The 16585-nt window shown below is 38.3% G+C and overlaps 1 protein-coding gene across 8 annotated transcripts in view; it reads left to right on the top strand.

Annotated features, from left to right (window-relative positions):
* The window catches only part of usp9 (ubiquitin specific peptidase 9), a 37517-nt gene that overhangs the window by 5715 nt on the left and 15217 nt on the right, over positions 1–16585 (top strand). For 5 of the 8 annotated variants that reach the window (XM_013911042.1, XM_005733763.2, XM_013911044.1 and 2 more), the window contains exons 3-23: positions 1992–2137; positions 3624–3703; positions 5227–5339; positions 6379–6597; positions 7731–7846; positions 7953–8204; positions 8299–8434; positions 8529–8681; positions 10558–10662; positions 10810–11016; positions 11113–11249; positions 12213–12251; positions 13675–13808; positions 13903–13993; positions 14193–14306; positions 14416–14644; positions 15025–15120; positions 15241–15452; positions 15668–15908; positions 16102–16251; positions 16447–16567. In XM_013911042.1, the coding sequence (XP_013766496.1) occupies positions 1992–2137; positions 3624–3703; positions 5227–5339; positions 6379–6597; positions 7731–7846; positions 7953–8204; positions 8299–8434; positions 8529–8681; positions 10558–10662; positions 10810–11016; positions 11113–11249; positions 12213–12251; positions 13675–13808; positions 13903–13993; positions 14193–14306; positions 14416–14644; positions 15025–15120; positions 15241–15452; positions 15668–15908; positions 16102–16251; positions 16447–16567 (3091 nt within the window). The remainder of the gene's footprint in view (positions 1–1991; positions 2138–3623; positions 3704–5226; positions 5340–6378; positions 6598–7730; positions 7847–7952; positions 8205–8298; positions 8435–8528; positions 8682–10557; positions 10663–10809; positions 11017–11112; positions 11250–12212; positions 12252–13674; positions 13809–13902; positions 13994–14192; positions 14307–14415; positions 14645–15024; positions 15121–15240; positions 15453–15667; positions 15909–16101; positions 16252–16446; positions 16568–16585) is intronic. The other 3 variants (XM_013911046.1, XM_005733767.2, XM_013911045.1) reach the window with 1 other exon arrangement.

The following is a 16585-nucleotide window of genomic DNA, read 5'->3' as shown; positions in this document are numbered from 1 at the left end:
AACAAGCATTTTTGTCATGGCATTGTTAGGCTTTGCCATAAGCCTCTCTGAACATATTCCACTTGTTGATATTTTGTTGACTATGTAAAAGCCATGCAGATTACAGAAGTTGAAAGTTGGCTTTTATGTAGGTTTATAGCGGCTGTATTCTGCTGCCAGGAGTACACAGAATATATCTTAAAACAAACAAACAAAAAAACTTGTGTTATCAAACCACAGTCCAAAACGAATAAAATGGCTGTTTTGGCTTGTAGGAAAAATACTCTTAAATATTTATCATCACATGAGGTAAATCATTCAGTCCCTAACACACTGGTTTTTGTATCTTTAGCTTATTTGTTTTAAGTTAGCTGTAAGTGTTTTTGTTGTTAGGACAGATTTTTAAACAAAATGTGGGACTTCTTGTCCAACGGCTTTAGCCTGAACTAACATATTGTCTTGACTTGGCCACTGTGTCTGTAAAGGAACAACCTGCACCTGTTTCACCTTATCAGTGATGAAACTCTGAGACACACACTAATGTAATATCAGTAGCGGTACAACCAGCATTAGAGCAGAACATATTTCCTTTTCTAAAAGCAGAAACAAAAAGCCCCTGTTTTGAGCAGGTCTTCTGGTGCATCTCCAGCCTTGCTTTTGGTTCTTGAATGTACCTGGTTGACACATTCCCGCCCATTGTTATGCTTTCTAGCAGTACCTCACAGGTGATGTGTAAATCTACCATTTTGTGGGTTTTCATTTTTTGATAAAGTTATAAATGTGATTAAGTAAGCTATGCAATAAATGAGCTTCCTTTGTGAGACGTAACGCATTCAGTGATTTGTTTCTATATTTTGGTAAATTTCCTCTTTACTTGCTTTTTGTGGTTGAAAATTAAGCTCTAAACCTCAACCCAGTCAAAAATACAAAAAAACAAAACAGATTTACACTTGCCTGAAAAAGTAAATGATCCTGAGTGATAGTGTGACCTTCAGCTATACAAGCTAAGGCTTGAGTTAAGCATTCCTAGAGACCAGTTGGTGGCCTCTGTCAACCGTTGCTCATTTTGGGGGAGTGTCTTGTGTGACCGGTCGGGAAGTGGTTGTAGGCAGCACTGTAAAATTGATTGCTAAAGCCCCAGTCATACAGGCCTAGAAATCAGTCAGTCAGTGGTAATCCCAAGTTACAAAGGAAAAAAAGCATTATTCCTTCACTGGTTAGCTTGTGGTTCCTGGGTGATGTTAGCAGACACTCTGTGAAATTGGTCATAAAGAGAGAGGGTTTTTTTTTTTTTTTTTTGTTTGTTTGTTTTTTTTAATCAAAGGCATGTGGATGTGTTTAAAAAAAGAAGAAAAAAAGATAGGGGTGATATTTTATGACTTCTGTCTTTTGCCCACTGAGCTAAAAAAAATGAAAGATAACTGACTGTTAAGTGAACTGGATTTAATGTAGGTAATTGTCAGAAAAGATGAGAACAGTGAAATTGTTAGACAATGCTGCTTTTAAAGGTTAGGGTGTTAAAGTTTAAATAAACTGAGGAAAAATGAAAATATAATTAGTTGGCCACTAACACTAGTTAGATGTTTTAGTAAAAACAAAGGAGTGAGTGTGCTGGAATAAAGCCATTGTTTTCCAAAATGCTGCCCAGGTGCAGGTCTTTTGAAATGAGGCATACTGCACATCGAGGGCCGTGCTGTCGTGTGTTTGTAAGCTGGTTCAGGCATTTTCTTTACATCAACTTATTGTTTGGTGCACTTTTTTGGAATTGGTGAATTTATTTGGATTTGTAGAAGCTAGGAATTGTTAATGTGTGAGTGCATTTTTTTCAATTTGTTTCTGTATTCGTAATTAAACACATATATATCATTAGGTTTTTAGTTTGGATTTTAAGCTACATTTGCTTTTGATACTTGGTCTGCCATTGCATTTTTTTCCTTTCATAGCAGCATAGACCTGAAATCCAGAAAGATTATTACATGAGATCTGATTTTGATGGTCTGCATTTTTTCTAGACGTCATCTCCTAACTCATCTAATGAGAACTCTCCAGTGAGCCCACCAGATGAGCAGGGCCAGGGGGATGGTCCCCCTCAGCTGGAAGAGGAAGAGCCAGCTTTTCCTCACACTGACCTAGCCAAGCTCGATGACATGATCAACAGGTAGGTCACATTTAAATCTCAGCTATGACAGAGAGTAAACTCAAATTGTTTTGTAAGCATACATAACTTGGTTAAAAACATTTTTTAAATTGGGGGGATGGGAGGACCCATGTCTCCTGGCATACTCTGCGGAGTCCATTTAAAGTTTGCTTCGTGTTCAGTCTGAACACATCACACCATTCACACTCTCACAGCAGAGTTGCCTAACAGCAAAGTAAATATAGCTCTTTGGGGTGCAGGTAGACAATATCAATGTAATATTTATGCATTTTACACAGGTGAATATTACAAATATTGCACAGTATCCTTTAGGGCTGCTCAATTAATCGAATTTTAATCACGATTACGATCTGGGCTTTCAACGATCATTAAAAATGACTGAGCCGATTATTAGCCCCTCCCTAATTTATCCGTGACACCTTAAAGGCCGGTCCGTGAAAATATTGTCGGGCATAAACCGGTCCGTGGCGCAAAAAAGGTTGGAGACCGCTGATTAAGAGGACCCGAGGGAAGCTCGGAAAGCTAAGCAGAAGTTATTTGGAGAGTGACTGCCGTTGGTTGAAAGAGAGTTAAAAAAAAAAAAACTTCAGTGGTGTTGCACACTATTTTATATTATTTTTTAAAGTCATTGTTAACCCTTTAAAGCCGGTCAGAGCAGCACGCTCCGTTTTGCGTAACTATTTTTAAATCCCTGTAGAACCTGAACCGCGTAAGCTAGCGCAATAATTTGTTTTGCATATGAAACCGGAGGAGTTGTACTTACATCTGATGCCATCAGCTTGTCCTCGGTCACGGTTTCGTTCCACATATAGCTTTGCAAAAATTGCATAAAAAGCGCTTGCAGGAACAAAAACATAATATTCCAGAAACACGCTTTGCCGTTCCTATCAGCTGTTCGTAACACTTCCCACAGTGAAATGATGCACCTGCTGTTTTCTTTGCAAATTTGCATCATAGGATTGTTTTTTGTTTTTCCTGCAGTATATAAAAATTGCTGTATCTCCAAAATAAAACTATGAAGACACTCAAAATAAATTTCCTGTGGTGGGAAACTATTTTTTGCAACTTTATTGTATTTAAAGTTTTGAGCGATAAACCTCTTAAACTTCTCCAAGTAGAAATATATGTAAACAAAACAAAAGCGATTTTCAATTTTTTTTGTAGTTTATTGTACTTTTTTGCAATTTATGTAATTACTATGGACTTAATGCATACATATTATTAAAATATGGGCTATAACAGTTGTATTGATGTATAGCAACTTGAAATGCTCCCACAAATGGCACTACAGCATGTAAAAAAATAATATAAGCTCTGGTGGACTTGGTTCTATGGTAGGTCTTAAAGGGTTAAATAAATATCGTCAAATAATCGTGATCTCAATTTCAGTGAAAATAATCGTGATTATCATTTTTGCCATAATCGAGCAGCCCTAGTATCCTTTTCCTCTTTTTTTCTGGCGATTCATGTCTTTCTGTTCTCCTAGGCCTCGTTGGGTTGTTCCAGTTTTGCCAAAAGGAGAGTTAGAAGTCCTCTTGGAAGCTGCTATAGACCTGAGTAAAAAAGGTGGGAGTGCACAGAATGTTCTTTTTCATAGAGGAGCTTTGTGGCACTGACATCCTGCAGTCTGTGCTTATGGCTTTCACTGGCTAGTTTTTTGTCAATATAATATAATGTGAAACATCTAACAGATGTAGGAAATCTCTTTCCTTTGAGCTTGTTAAATAATGAAACACTCAGTAGAATATAAAATAGTCAGTGATTTCTTTTGCCTGTTTTACTTAATTTTCCTTGCGTGCTTTGCACATCAAGAGTTCCTGGATGTGTAAAAATACTTAAATAATTTACAAAGACATAAAATGGAATATTACAAAATCTTCATGTGTAGTTGTAAATTTCAGATGCAAGTGTTTTTGTAACTTTTTTTAGAACTTCATCATATTGATTAATTGATTAAAAAGATTAGCATTAAACTCAAACATTTTCCCATTTGGTACTTGGTTTTGTACTTTTTGTTAAATACACATAACCTTTACTTTTTACTTAATCTGCAATATTGACATAATTATGTAAAGAGAACAGTGAAGAACTGGCCTTGCTATTGCAGTGTAGGTGTTCAGCTCTGTGCTGCCTATAATATTGCTAACAATTACCTTTTAAATGTTCTTTAAATTGATCCAAGATTTACAGTTATGCAATCAAAATATGTTGTTAACATATGTTTTGTATTTCTTATATGAAGTATACCAAAAGGGCTTAACTTTTAAATTGCATCAGTGATGATATTAATCTCGTGCATATAGGGCAGTTGTCTCTTTTGATGAAATCCACCAAAGTCAGTGAGGAATCAAAAAGAGCGAGTTGTATACAGAGACATTTTTTGTACTGGAGGTGCCCATGACCTCCTTAGCAGAGGCTTCTCTCAGGTGCTTGTTGTTGCTAGGTTACAAAACCGTCTTCTTTAAAGTTTTCTCCTCTGTCATTATTTTTAGTGTTGCTACTGTAAGTTATGCCCCTTCTGATTGGTCTCTAAGAGAGAAGTGACATTGATGAGAGCAGGAGTATTCCCAAAACTGACCTGTGTTCAGCTGAGAGGCCTGTAAAGCGCAGTGGAAAACTGCTGTGTGCCTGAGGGCATTTTTTCTCTGAGGACTATGAGTGGTATCAGTGCTCAGCTTCATAGGATTTCTATAGAAAAGATGTGCTGACAGCACATAAAACTGCATATGGACACGGGTCCTTAGTTAGGTTCTTATTTTATGTTTATGTTAACTGAACAAGTTTATTATTCTTAGGCTTCAGACTCCTCTAAACACTTTTTCCAAGTGTTTTTCTTTTTCTACTGTTTGCCCTGGATAATGTCAGAAAGAAAGGAAATCCTTGACTCTCCAAACGTTCTGTTTATTAGAGGCACCCAATCAGAAGATAGTCAACTCAAATATGTTTTTCACTATATGAATGCTTTGTTGTTGTTGTTGTGCCTCTCATTCTTATTTTTCATCTCCTTTACCTTGCTGCTATTATTATTATTATTATTATTATTATTATTATTATTATTATTATAATCTAATGGGTGACTTTTCTTGCAGGACTGGATGTGAAGTGTGAAGCATGTCAGAGGTTTTTCCGAGATGGTTTGACTATTTCCTTCACAAAAATCCTCACAGACGAGGCAGTCAGTGGTTGGAAGTTTGAAATCCATGTGAGTTTTTTTTGCTTCTGCCTTACAGTTTGGTTAGATTTTTTTTTAAGATGACCATGCTTTCAAATAATCACAATAAAGAACCTATATAGTATATTTAAAAGCAAATTCACATTTTTATGAGATACAAAATCGTTCTTGTATGTTAGATGCTTTTCTAAAATTTGATTTAAAGGTCCAGATTGTCCTGATGAGGGATGGCGGTCTGTAAAACCTGTTTCTTCATTCTTTGCCTTTATCTCATTAGATACATCCATTGTTCAGATCTTAGGTTGGTCTGCAAAGTGAGTTGTTGTGTAGTTTTTGTAGATTTAATAGAAAGAGGCATTTCCAGCAGTGATCAGTGATCTTTTTTTCTTTTTTTCTTAAGCTCTTGTTCTTGAAATTGATCTGTGGAACGTACTTGAAATAAACCAGTAAGACAGATGTGTGAGGATTTAAAGGCGGAAAAGGGTTTTTTGTTTCTCTTCCTCACTGTGGATTCTTTTTTAAAATCTAATCTTTTTCAGTATATTAAACATCATCATGCTTGTCACCTGCAGCTCCTTTTAAAATGAGACACTGAGAAGATGAAGCAGTCAGAGACTTGTAAAGTCTAAAAGCTTGCTGGGAATGCTGTGATGAGTCAGTCCTGTATTGATTGCTCATATCTGGTTTCTACAGACATGTGAACTAGCCAGGAGCCATGCAGAACAGCCTGGTTGCTGGAATTTGACCAATGGCGTGACTAGCAGGAGTGCTTTTCCTTTGTTTGTGTGGAAGTGTAATTTCTTTTGTTGACAATGTGGAATCCTGATTAAAGGCAACAAAATGTGGGTGTAATGAGTGAAATGTGCAATTTTTCTCTAGCTTGGGAGTTGAAGAGTTAAGCCTGTCAGACTTCAGGGTTACTGGGGAGAAACCATGAATAGTAAAATGTGTGTTGTAAGGCTGACCAGAAGTTAATCACAGCAGCGTCGAGGCTGGGCTTTTTCCAGTTCTTGATATTGTTCTTGTGATCCTGCCTTTCTTTCTTTTAAACTCGGGTTTTATTCCACAGAGGTGTATCATAAATAACACACACCGGTTGGTGGAGCTATGTGTGGCCAAGCTCTCTCAGGACTGGTTTCCTCTACTGGAGCTGTTGGCCATGGCCACCAACCCTCACTGCAAGTTCCACATCTACAATGGCACACGGCCCTCTGAGACCGTCCCTGCTGGAGCACAGCTGGCTGATGATGAACTCTACGCTCGACCACCAGACCCTCGATCTCCCAAGGTGACTCAGTACAACAGTTGACCATAAAAACTGTAAAATGACTAGTTTATAATCTGATTCGCATTAAGTGATCCAGACTGATCCAGTCATGCGTTTTGTATTGTATAACAAATCCTTAGGTGTATGGAAAATTGTCAAGATATGTCATGCAGAAGATGAGCTTTGAGTTTTCTTTCTTTTGAGGAGAGTTAGCTCGTCTTTCTTCCTCAAGACAAACTCCATCAAGTGACATTTTAGTCTCGCCCCGAAGACCCTTTTGAAATAAAGAATCCCTCTCTGGAGCTGCCTGATAAAGAATAACATGGACTTCACTGTCCCTAAGACATTTAATGCTTATGTCAGAAAGCAGATTGTATAAAAGGGAAGGTGGATACACCAGAGAATAAGAATTGTACAGTAAAGGAGTGATGAATGCAGTGTGGGCACAGGGTCAGTAGAAGCAGTACTGCAGTATTGCTTGCCTGTCTGGCTGTCTATTGGCAGGGGGCCCAGGACTACTTAGTGTTTTACTGTGCTGTTACGTCAGAGATTATTATTATTATTATTATTATTACTATTATTTTTAGGAAATTTAAATCAAATTACTCATTACTAAATATTTAACAGCAGTGCCAAATTTAAAGTTAATTTTTAGCTAAAGGAAATGGTAAATGGCCTGTATTTATATAGCGCTTTACTAGTCCCTAAGGACCCCAAAGCGCTTTACATATCCAGTCATCCACCCATCCACACACACATTCACACACTGGTGATGGCAAGCTACATTGTAGCCACAGCCACCCTGGGGGGCACTGACAGAGGCAGTGGAAGACCAAAGGAAGACCAGCTACATTAAAATAAGAGTTGAAGTTTGAAGCTTGTTCTCCTTAGCAGTGTGCCTCTTTCACAAGCCATGCATCTCAACTGAGAATAAATATAGAAAACCAAAGAATAGATATGTTTCTTCAAGCTTGCCAATAGGAATTTAGTTTGAGAAGTTGTTCATTTACACAGAGAAAACAATTTCTGTTGTAGTTTCAACCTAAAGTCTCTGAATGGAAGCTGATGATAGTTTAGCCTGTGTAACCAACCTGACTTCACATTAAAGGGTGCTTATACAGTTTGTTTTTGTCCCTTGTTTATTCTGATCACAGGGTTGGTTGGTGGACTTAATAAACAAATTTGGCACGTTAAACGGGTTTCAAATTTTGCACGATCGCTTCATGAGCGGCCAAGCACTGAACGTCCAGATCATCGCTGCACTTATCAAGTAAGTGCTGACACAACACAAGGTTTTACACCACGTTGCAAAGTGCTTTTGGTGCAATGGTCTTGTTTCTGGAACTGACTTTCTGTTTCTACTTTCTGTTTTACAGGCCTTTTGGCCAGTGTTATGAGTTTCTCACATTGCACACAGTAAAGAAGTACTTCCTTCCAGTCATCGAGATGGTTCCCCAGTTTCTAGAGAATCTCACAGATGAGGAGCTAAAGAAAGAGGCCAAGAATGAAGCCAAAAATGACGCACTGTCCATGATAATCAAGTCTCTGAAGAATCTGGCTTCTCGTGTACCAGGGCAGGAGGAGACCGTGAAGAATTTAGAGATTTTTAGGTTAAAAATGATTCTTAGGTAAATATCAAATTCAGTCTTCTCTGATAAAGATTTTGTTTAACTTTAAGTTTGATCAGGTTTTAAACATTTTATTTTTGTTTTTTACCACCAGGTTATTGCAAATTTCTTCTTTTAATGGCAAAATGAATGCACTAAATGAAGTTAACAAGGTCATCTCCAGTGTGTCCTACTACACTCATCGGCATAACCCTGAGGAGGAGGAATGGCTGACTGCAGAGCGTATGGCGGTACGCTCAGCTCTTAACATTTGTGTTTTACATCAGGGATTTTAATGTCTGTTAAATTCATTTCTCCTTTACACATCTCATCATGGTGCTTCAGGAATGGATCCAACAGAACCACATCCTGTCCATTGTGCTGAGGGACAGTTTGCATCAACCACAGTATGTCGAGAAACTGGAGAAGATCCTTCGCTTTGTTATCAAAGAGAAAGCTCTTACCATGCAGGATCTGGACAACATCTGGGCTGCACAGGTACTCTGCAATTGATCATTTAAAAAAAATAAATAAATTATAGCCTAAGAGCCCTTACTCGTGGTTTTATCAACTACTCTTATTTTCATATGGAGGCAAAAATCAAAATTAGATAAAACCTTGCAGATGGTTGAACAGATGCAGCAATACAGCACAGTACGGCATTGTTGCAAGATTACAAAACATGTTTTATGGGGCTTTGATCCAGGACGTGGTACGCACTGTGCTTGACGTTCGCGTTCAGTGCACTGTTTCAGGGACCTGTGGCCAAAGGAGCAAAATGGGCACTTTCAAAAACTTGTGCTAGATGTCAGTCATCTAAACTATTAACCCTTATTGCGGATATGCAGCAAGCTATGTCACTGTTAAAATGCATACCTGGTGCAGCTCTTTCCAAGAAAAGAATGCAGTAAATGCAGTACAATGGTACAAGCATACATGCACCAACGCACAATATCAAATTTTCCTCCCTTTTGTATTTGCTGTAGCAAAGGCAACTTCATTCTTCACAAGAGCTCCTGAGGTCTATGCTTGGGCTTTGCTCTGCATGGCGACAGACTGCCATTGCACAGTACAAGTCATTAAAAACGATGGCTTTCAGATTGCAGCGTGAAAGCACCTTTTAAATGTGTGGTTTTGTTTTGTCTTTTTCTTTTTTAGAGAGAGAGATTTTACTAGTGGTTTCTAAGAATCCTGAAGATTATAATTGTTTTGCACTGGCGCCAGCTTTATTGGACTATGTTTTACAATTTTAAGATTTTAAAGATTGCCACATTCTTGTCAGTAGTGCGGAACAAATAATAAATACATAAAAAGATGTGTCCTTGCCCAGGTATGTTTTATAGATTTGTTTTTTTTCCAACCTCAACCCTGTTTGTGAAGTATCCGTACAAACTGTGCCTCCATGATGTGATCATGGCACACAGCTCTAGATTTCTGCAGTGCTCACACCTATAAATCGCTGAGAATGTATACGTCATCTTTCAAATCTGTCTTACAAGAAAGAGCTGGCAAAGATTCAAAAGAATACAATCAGCTGACAGAACAGAACAATAATCAACGAATCATTAAAAACAATTGCAAGGATAATTAAACCTGTTAGCAATGATCACAACTTTAATTTAAGGACAGGTTCGACTTTATTCTAGTTGAAGAGTGCGTATGTACTTGACATGCCAAGTTTGCTGCTTGCATTGGGGAATATTGAAGGTTATGTTTTTACTGGGTTTTGAATTGTAGTTAGAAAATTTAAAGAGATGAGAAATATGAGGAGGATTGGGAGCAGTAATAGTCTCTTATAAATGGATGACATGTACAAAGCACCACTACTTATTGGCTAAAAGCAATTGAATCCAACCTTTTCAATACATAAGTTTAAAGTTTTTCATAACTTTTGAAGTGTTGTATTCTATGGTAGATACTGATGTAGTTTTGTTTTGCAGCAGGACACTAAAATGTATGCACATAGTCAAGGACAGACATGAAGGTTGGACTGCATGATATTTTTTTAAGCTGGCAAAATACAGACATCCTTTTATTCTTAGCAAAAAGGTTAGATAGTATGAGATGGAAGGTGAGTCGGGGCTGAGCTGGGGTGGAGCCTGAAGCATGTAGAACACTGTCATCACCAAGAAAAGGACGTGATTTGGAAAGTAAACTTCTCTGGGCCAGACTTCACGCACTTTCAACATTCTAGTAAATTGACTTAAAATGATCCACTGTTAATAGGGATTTTTCTCTCATTTAAACAAGCAAATTAGAATATACTTTTTGTAGTGTCTTTATAATAGCCAGAGTAAACCCTTTATCACAAAGTTTCTGTTAGAATATAAATATTGTGACCCTGACAGCTGAACTGTTCTGTGTATGTCTGCAGGCTGGTAAACATGAGGCCATTGTTAAAAATGTCCACGACCTGTTGGCTAAGCTGGCGTGGGACTTCTCGCCTGAGCAGCTGGATCACCTTTTTGACTGTTTCAAGGTGAGTAAGACTTGTCCTCAGTAGTTACAGGCGATAAAGGATTTTTGTCCACAATGTATATTTTTCATTTGCTTTCAGCTGAATCGTGCTGCAGTGTAATTGTTCCACTGATACTACTGTAACACCCCCCCCCCCCAACTTCTATAGGCAAGCTGGACCAATGCCAGCAAGAAGCAGCGTGAAAAACTGTTGGAACTTATTCGCCGCTTGGCTGAGGATGATAAGGATGGTGTGATGGCCCACAAGGTCCTTAACTTGCTGTGGAACCTGGCACACAGCGATGATGTGCCTGTAGACATCATGGACCAGGCTCTCAGTGCTCACATCAAGATATTGGACTATAGTTGCTCACAGGTACATGCTGCGGTTTATGTTTGACTCCAAAAATATGAAAATAATAGGCTGGTCTTTCTTAACTCTATACTGATGATGTTTAATTTTCATTCACAGGACAGAGACACCCAGAAGATTCAATGGATAGATCGCTTCATAGAGGAGCTACGAACCAATGACAAATGGGTGATCCCTGCCCTTAAGCAAATCAGAGAAATCTGTAGCCTCTTTGGAGAAGCTCCTCAAAACCTCAGGTAAGGTCATGGTGGAAATATATTCCTACATAAATGCACAAAAAGCACAGTTCTAATACTGGCGATTATTATTATTTTTTTAAAGGTATCATTTACTGTACTTTTAATGCTTTATAATGAATTATTTATATTTATTTTGCACAGAATGCCTGAACACTCATAAAGAAAACATAATTTTCTGTGTTTGAGCTGAGCATTTATCCCAATGGCTGAGGCGTGTCAATTTTGCATTTCAGAAAATTAATGGCATTGCAGTTTACATTTTATTACACCGCTGTAAGATAACATTTTTTGTCTGCAACTCATTCCAGTGCACTAATTATCCATCAGCACTAACCAACAAAGCTGGACAACCTGTTTTTTTTCCTTATTTGTTCAATATCTCTCAGTAAATCAGTCAAGCAGCATGGGTTGGTGAGCATTGTTTTGTTTTGAATACACTGGAAAGAGCTGAAAAGCTGCACTTTCCGCTTTAATTCGGACCAAAAGCTTTTACATAAGATCGCATCATGCCAGTCAAAATACACAATACTTTATAGACACGATACTAGTTCTGTCCAGTAAATAATATTAGTTAATTAAGTTCATCTGAGCAACTTTACAGATCACAAATATACCTTAATGGAATTCAGCCATTATCAATTTAATTATTAACACTTGGCTTTTTCCCAAAGTGTAAGTCAAGCATACATTAAAGCTTGTTCTGCGAGTGAATCAGGTTATCGTGCAGCCCCCCCCCCCCTTCTTTTTTCTTTTTTCTTTTCTTTTCTTTTCTTTTTTTTTTTTTAAGCTGTAGTACTCTAGCAACTCAGGGTCTTCAGGCCCCAGAGTAGCATTGATTTAAAGTTACTATAATAAATTTAAGTTTGATTGTGCAACATTAAATTGTTTAGACTTGGAGTAGTGTTTTTCTTTAATAGTAACTGTAGAAAATATGTAGCACACATGCCTGTTGTTTTTCAGAAAGAAAATGCCAATTTACATACAAACGAGCTTAGCGGGGTAAGTTTAATGCTAATTCCAGGGCTCTTCCTATTTCTGTGTTACGTCAAGTCTAACTTTCTCTTTGACATATTAAAATGTATAAAAAATGCAAAATCCCTGCCGTGAATACGCTTAAGCAATTCCTTCATGGGTTTCATCTCAAATGACTTACTGCTTATTCAAATTCCTTAAAGTTTGTGCATGTGTAGGTCAGGCAAGATTAGGACAGCTCTAAATTGCATTAACTTTTATCATTAATGTTGTGTTGTTTGAAACCTTGGTGACCCAGGTGGCAAGTGTTTGCTTAGCTGTCAGGTTGTTTATAGGAGCAATTCCCCTTAAGAGCAAAAATGAGTCCTACAGAGAATTATAGCTTATATACCAAAGTTGCATCAGTTTGTTTCATAATTGTAATTGATGACTGTCTTTAGTAAGGATTTTTGTTTTGAAGTCACATGAGGCTTCTAACAACTTAAGTGTGACAGGTCTGTGGACTGCTTACATGAGTAACTAATGTTATGCTCTCAGATTTGAACAGAATCAGGGTAATCTCGGTATTTATGGTGACATTAATACATTCAGGGTGTGGTTGATTCTTTCAAAGCAGTTACTCAATGATGTAAAATGTAGTTATTTAATAGGTGAAGAACAGCCATCACTGGATAAACTCTAGTGTGTTTAATTTCTCTAGAGACGCTTGGTGGGAGTTTCTTGGTGGGAGCCATGGTGCATACACAGCATTTAATCTAGTAGTGAGTTGCACAGCTCAATGAAAGGTCCTTTGAGATGGAGCCCGGCTCTTCCTGATGCCTTTCAGCTCAAATCATTCAATGCAAAAATATCAGGGGTATTTCATGCCTTGGATCCACATGTCTCATTTATGTTAACATGTTTTTTCCCCCCTTTTTTTAGTGTTATATATTTTTTTTAATGTTATATTTTTTTATGAATTCAAATTGATAATTGGTGTCATCACTGTACTGTTTTTTTTTTTAAAGTTGTTCTTATAAGACAATATAGCTGATGAGTATAATGGGATGGGGGAAAAGAAAAAATATTAAAATTATTTTTAAGTATCTGCTGATTCTTGCAGGACTCTTTATGGTTTATACTGGCTCTCAAAAGTACAGGTTTGCAGGCTTATTCATTTTCAGACCAAAACATTCTTGTGGAAATAAGGCATGAAATGGCCTTTATTGATATGACTTTCTTTGCTGGTTATTCTATAGCATACATACACACACACAGATGCAATAAAAGCTGCTTTATTTATGCCCCTAATACAGACATATGAGAAATCAGTCTTGCTATGTTTTCTCAATCACAGTTGTATCACTAAAAGTATGTAGATTCAATTTCAGGCTGGTCAACAGTCTTGTGTTTTTACTCACTGCTTTAAAACCGCCTATATCCACCAATCATCCTGCTGTTCTCTCTTCAGTCAAACTCAGAGAAGTCCTCATGTTTTTTATCGCCATGACCTGATCAACCAGCTGCAGCATAACCACGCTCTGGTGACGCTTGTGGCTGAGAACCTCTCAGCCTACATGGAGACCATGAGGCAGTTGTCTAAAGGTACTTTGGTCAGACCAGATATGGTCCTCTATATTAGTTGTGGCAGTTGAATTGTGTACAACCTGCTGTGTGACTCAACATGTCTCTTTTTCAGAGGAACAAGCAGAGTTCGACCCACAGACAGTTAGACCAGGAAGCCGCTATAGCCATGTCCAGGAAGTCCAGGAAAGGCTCAACTTCCTGAGGTACATTACATTGGGCATTGCATAGTTAAATATATAAAATGTAGTAGTAAAGTAGTACTCCTTGGAGGGAAAAAGAAAGAAACAAGGTAGGATCCTGTGTAAAAATGTGCAAATATGATACAAGTCCACATATTGCGTCAACATCACTCTGACCTTCTGGCCACCAGGGTCCATTTAAATTTAAATTTGTATGTACCAGGTTTCTGCTAAAAGATGGCCAGCTGTGGCTGTGTGCCCCGCAGGCCAAGCAGATCTGGAAGTGTCTGGCTGAGAACGCAGTGTTTCTCTGTGACCGTGAGGCTTGCTTTAAATGGTATGGCTCTATTTCTCCTTGCCTATGGCATAATTCGTTTCTTAATTGAAATTTGATAATCACAAAGTATGCTTTCTGAACGATGTGTTTCTTTCCCATCACTTAATAGGTACTCCAAACTGATGGGTGACGAGCCAGATCTGGACCCAGACATCAATAAGGACTTCTTTGAGAACAATGTTTTGCAGTTGGATCCCTCTCTGCTGACAGAAAATGGGATGAAGTGCTTTGAGAGGTTCTTCAAGGCTGTCAACTGCAGGGAGGGGAAATTGGTAGCAAAGCGCAGGGCCTACATGATGGATGACCTGGAACTAATAGGCTTGGACTATCTCTGGAGGGTGAGGAGAGAAGTTGCAACAGGCACACATGAACATTTTATTTTTCTTTAACATTTATTTTTTAAGGTCATGAGAATTTGATATAGGAGAAAAAAATTGTACCTTGAAGATTGTAATCACGTTCTCTTTTTTTTCACCTTTCTTGCCACTTTAGTGCCCCAGAGCTAAGATGTCTAACTTACAAATTCTCTGTTTAGGTGCTTTAATAAAGATTTACTGTGCATGCTCTGCAGCTTTGAAGCTTCACACAACTACCTGATGTTTGGGTTGTTAATGTTTTCACATGGCCTTTAAAGATGAGGCTGCTGTGCACTTATCTCAGACATCCACACACATGAATGCATTAAAGACTGACTTGCAGCTCTTCTGTTTTCTCCCAGGTGGTGATTCAAGGAAGTGACGACATTGCAAACCGAGCCATAGACCTGCTGAAAGAAATCTATACCAATCTGGGACCAAAACTACAAGTTAACCAGGTACTGTGACTTCATTTGCTGTTCCAAATTGTTAGTTCGCATGTGTCAGTTAACAAATGTACTATATACATTAGTAATATCGAAGTCTTTGACCATTTTTTTTCTTGTCTCCCCTTTTAGGTTGAAATTCACGAAGACTTCATCCAGTCATGTTTTGACCGCCTGAAGGCATCCTACGACACCCTTTGTGTGTTAGATGGAGATAAAGACAGCATTAACTGTGCCCGTCAGGAGGCCATCCGCATGGTACGAGTTCTCACTGTGCTTAAGGAGTACATCAATGAGTGTGATAGTGACTATCATGAAGAGAGGACTATACTGCCCATGTCAAGGTACTGTCGCAATTACATCATTGATTCAGTTATCATAAATGCCCATATCTCATTTGTCGAATGTCATCCGATTGACAAATAAAAACATGAGACATGAAAACAAAACTACAGCACAAACATTTTGCAACATTTCTCTTCATGAGATAAGTAAGGTGTTGACATTACTTTTACTATATTTCAGTTATTTGAACCTCTTTACTCTTTTCTTCTTGCAGAGCTTTCCGTGGGAAGCATATCACATTGATTGTACGTTTCCCCAACCAAGGTCGACAGGTGGATGATTTGGATATCTGGTCACACACAAATGACACAATTGGCTCGGTTCGGCGTGGTATTCTAAACAGGATAAAAGCAAATGCTGCCCATACCAAGATCGAGCTCTTTATTGGTGGAGAGGTTGTTGATCCAGCTGACGACAGGAAGCTGATTGGACAGCTCAATTTGAAGGACAAAACGGTGAGAGAGTGATATTCTGTTGGACTGACAAAAGAATCACTCTGCTGAAGCTGCTGTACTGTGATAATTTTTTTTAATGTACTCCTTATATATTTATTTTTGCTCTTTATTAATAATGCATTAATGCTGCCTATACCAATATTAAGACTTTGAAATAAAAATGTTTCCTTGCACGGTAACTGTTTTTATACAGCTTATCACAGCCAAGCTGACCCAGGTGAGTGCCAATATGCCCTCGAGTCCAGACAGCTCATCTGACTCATCCACTGGCTCTCCTGGTAACCACGGTAACCACTACAGTGATGGCCCCAACCCTGAGGTGGAGAGCTGTCTTCCGGGTGTGGTAAGTAAAGTGAATAGATTCTGCATAAGCTGCACATGCAGTTTCCATGTTCCATATATATTCCATATACTTGTACAGCACTAACAAGTGCTAGTTGATAGTTAATCAGACCCCTCTAAATATGATGCAGTAATGCAATTATGTGCTGCTCAGTATGTAAGCAGACGTACTGTAACACCCTCTGCTCTCTTTTAGATTATGTCGCTGCATCTGCGCTACATTTCCTTCCTGTGGCAAGTGGCCGACCTGGGGTGTAACCTTAACATGCCCCTGCTTAGAGATGGAGCTCGAGATCTCATGAAACTCATGCCCCCGGGTATTACACACACCTGTG

Source organism: Pundamilia nyererei, unplaced genomic scaffold (assembly GCF_000239375.1).
Source record: "Pundamilia nyererei isolate P.nyererei 1_Seehausen unplaced genomic scaffold, PunNye1.0 scaffold00055, whole genome shotgun sequence".
NCBI lineage: Eukaryota > Metazoa > Chordata > Actinopteri > Cichliformes > Cichlidae > Pundamilia > Pundamilia nyererei.
This window is presented reverse-complemented; position numbering and strand designations above follow the sequence as displayed.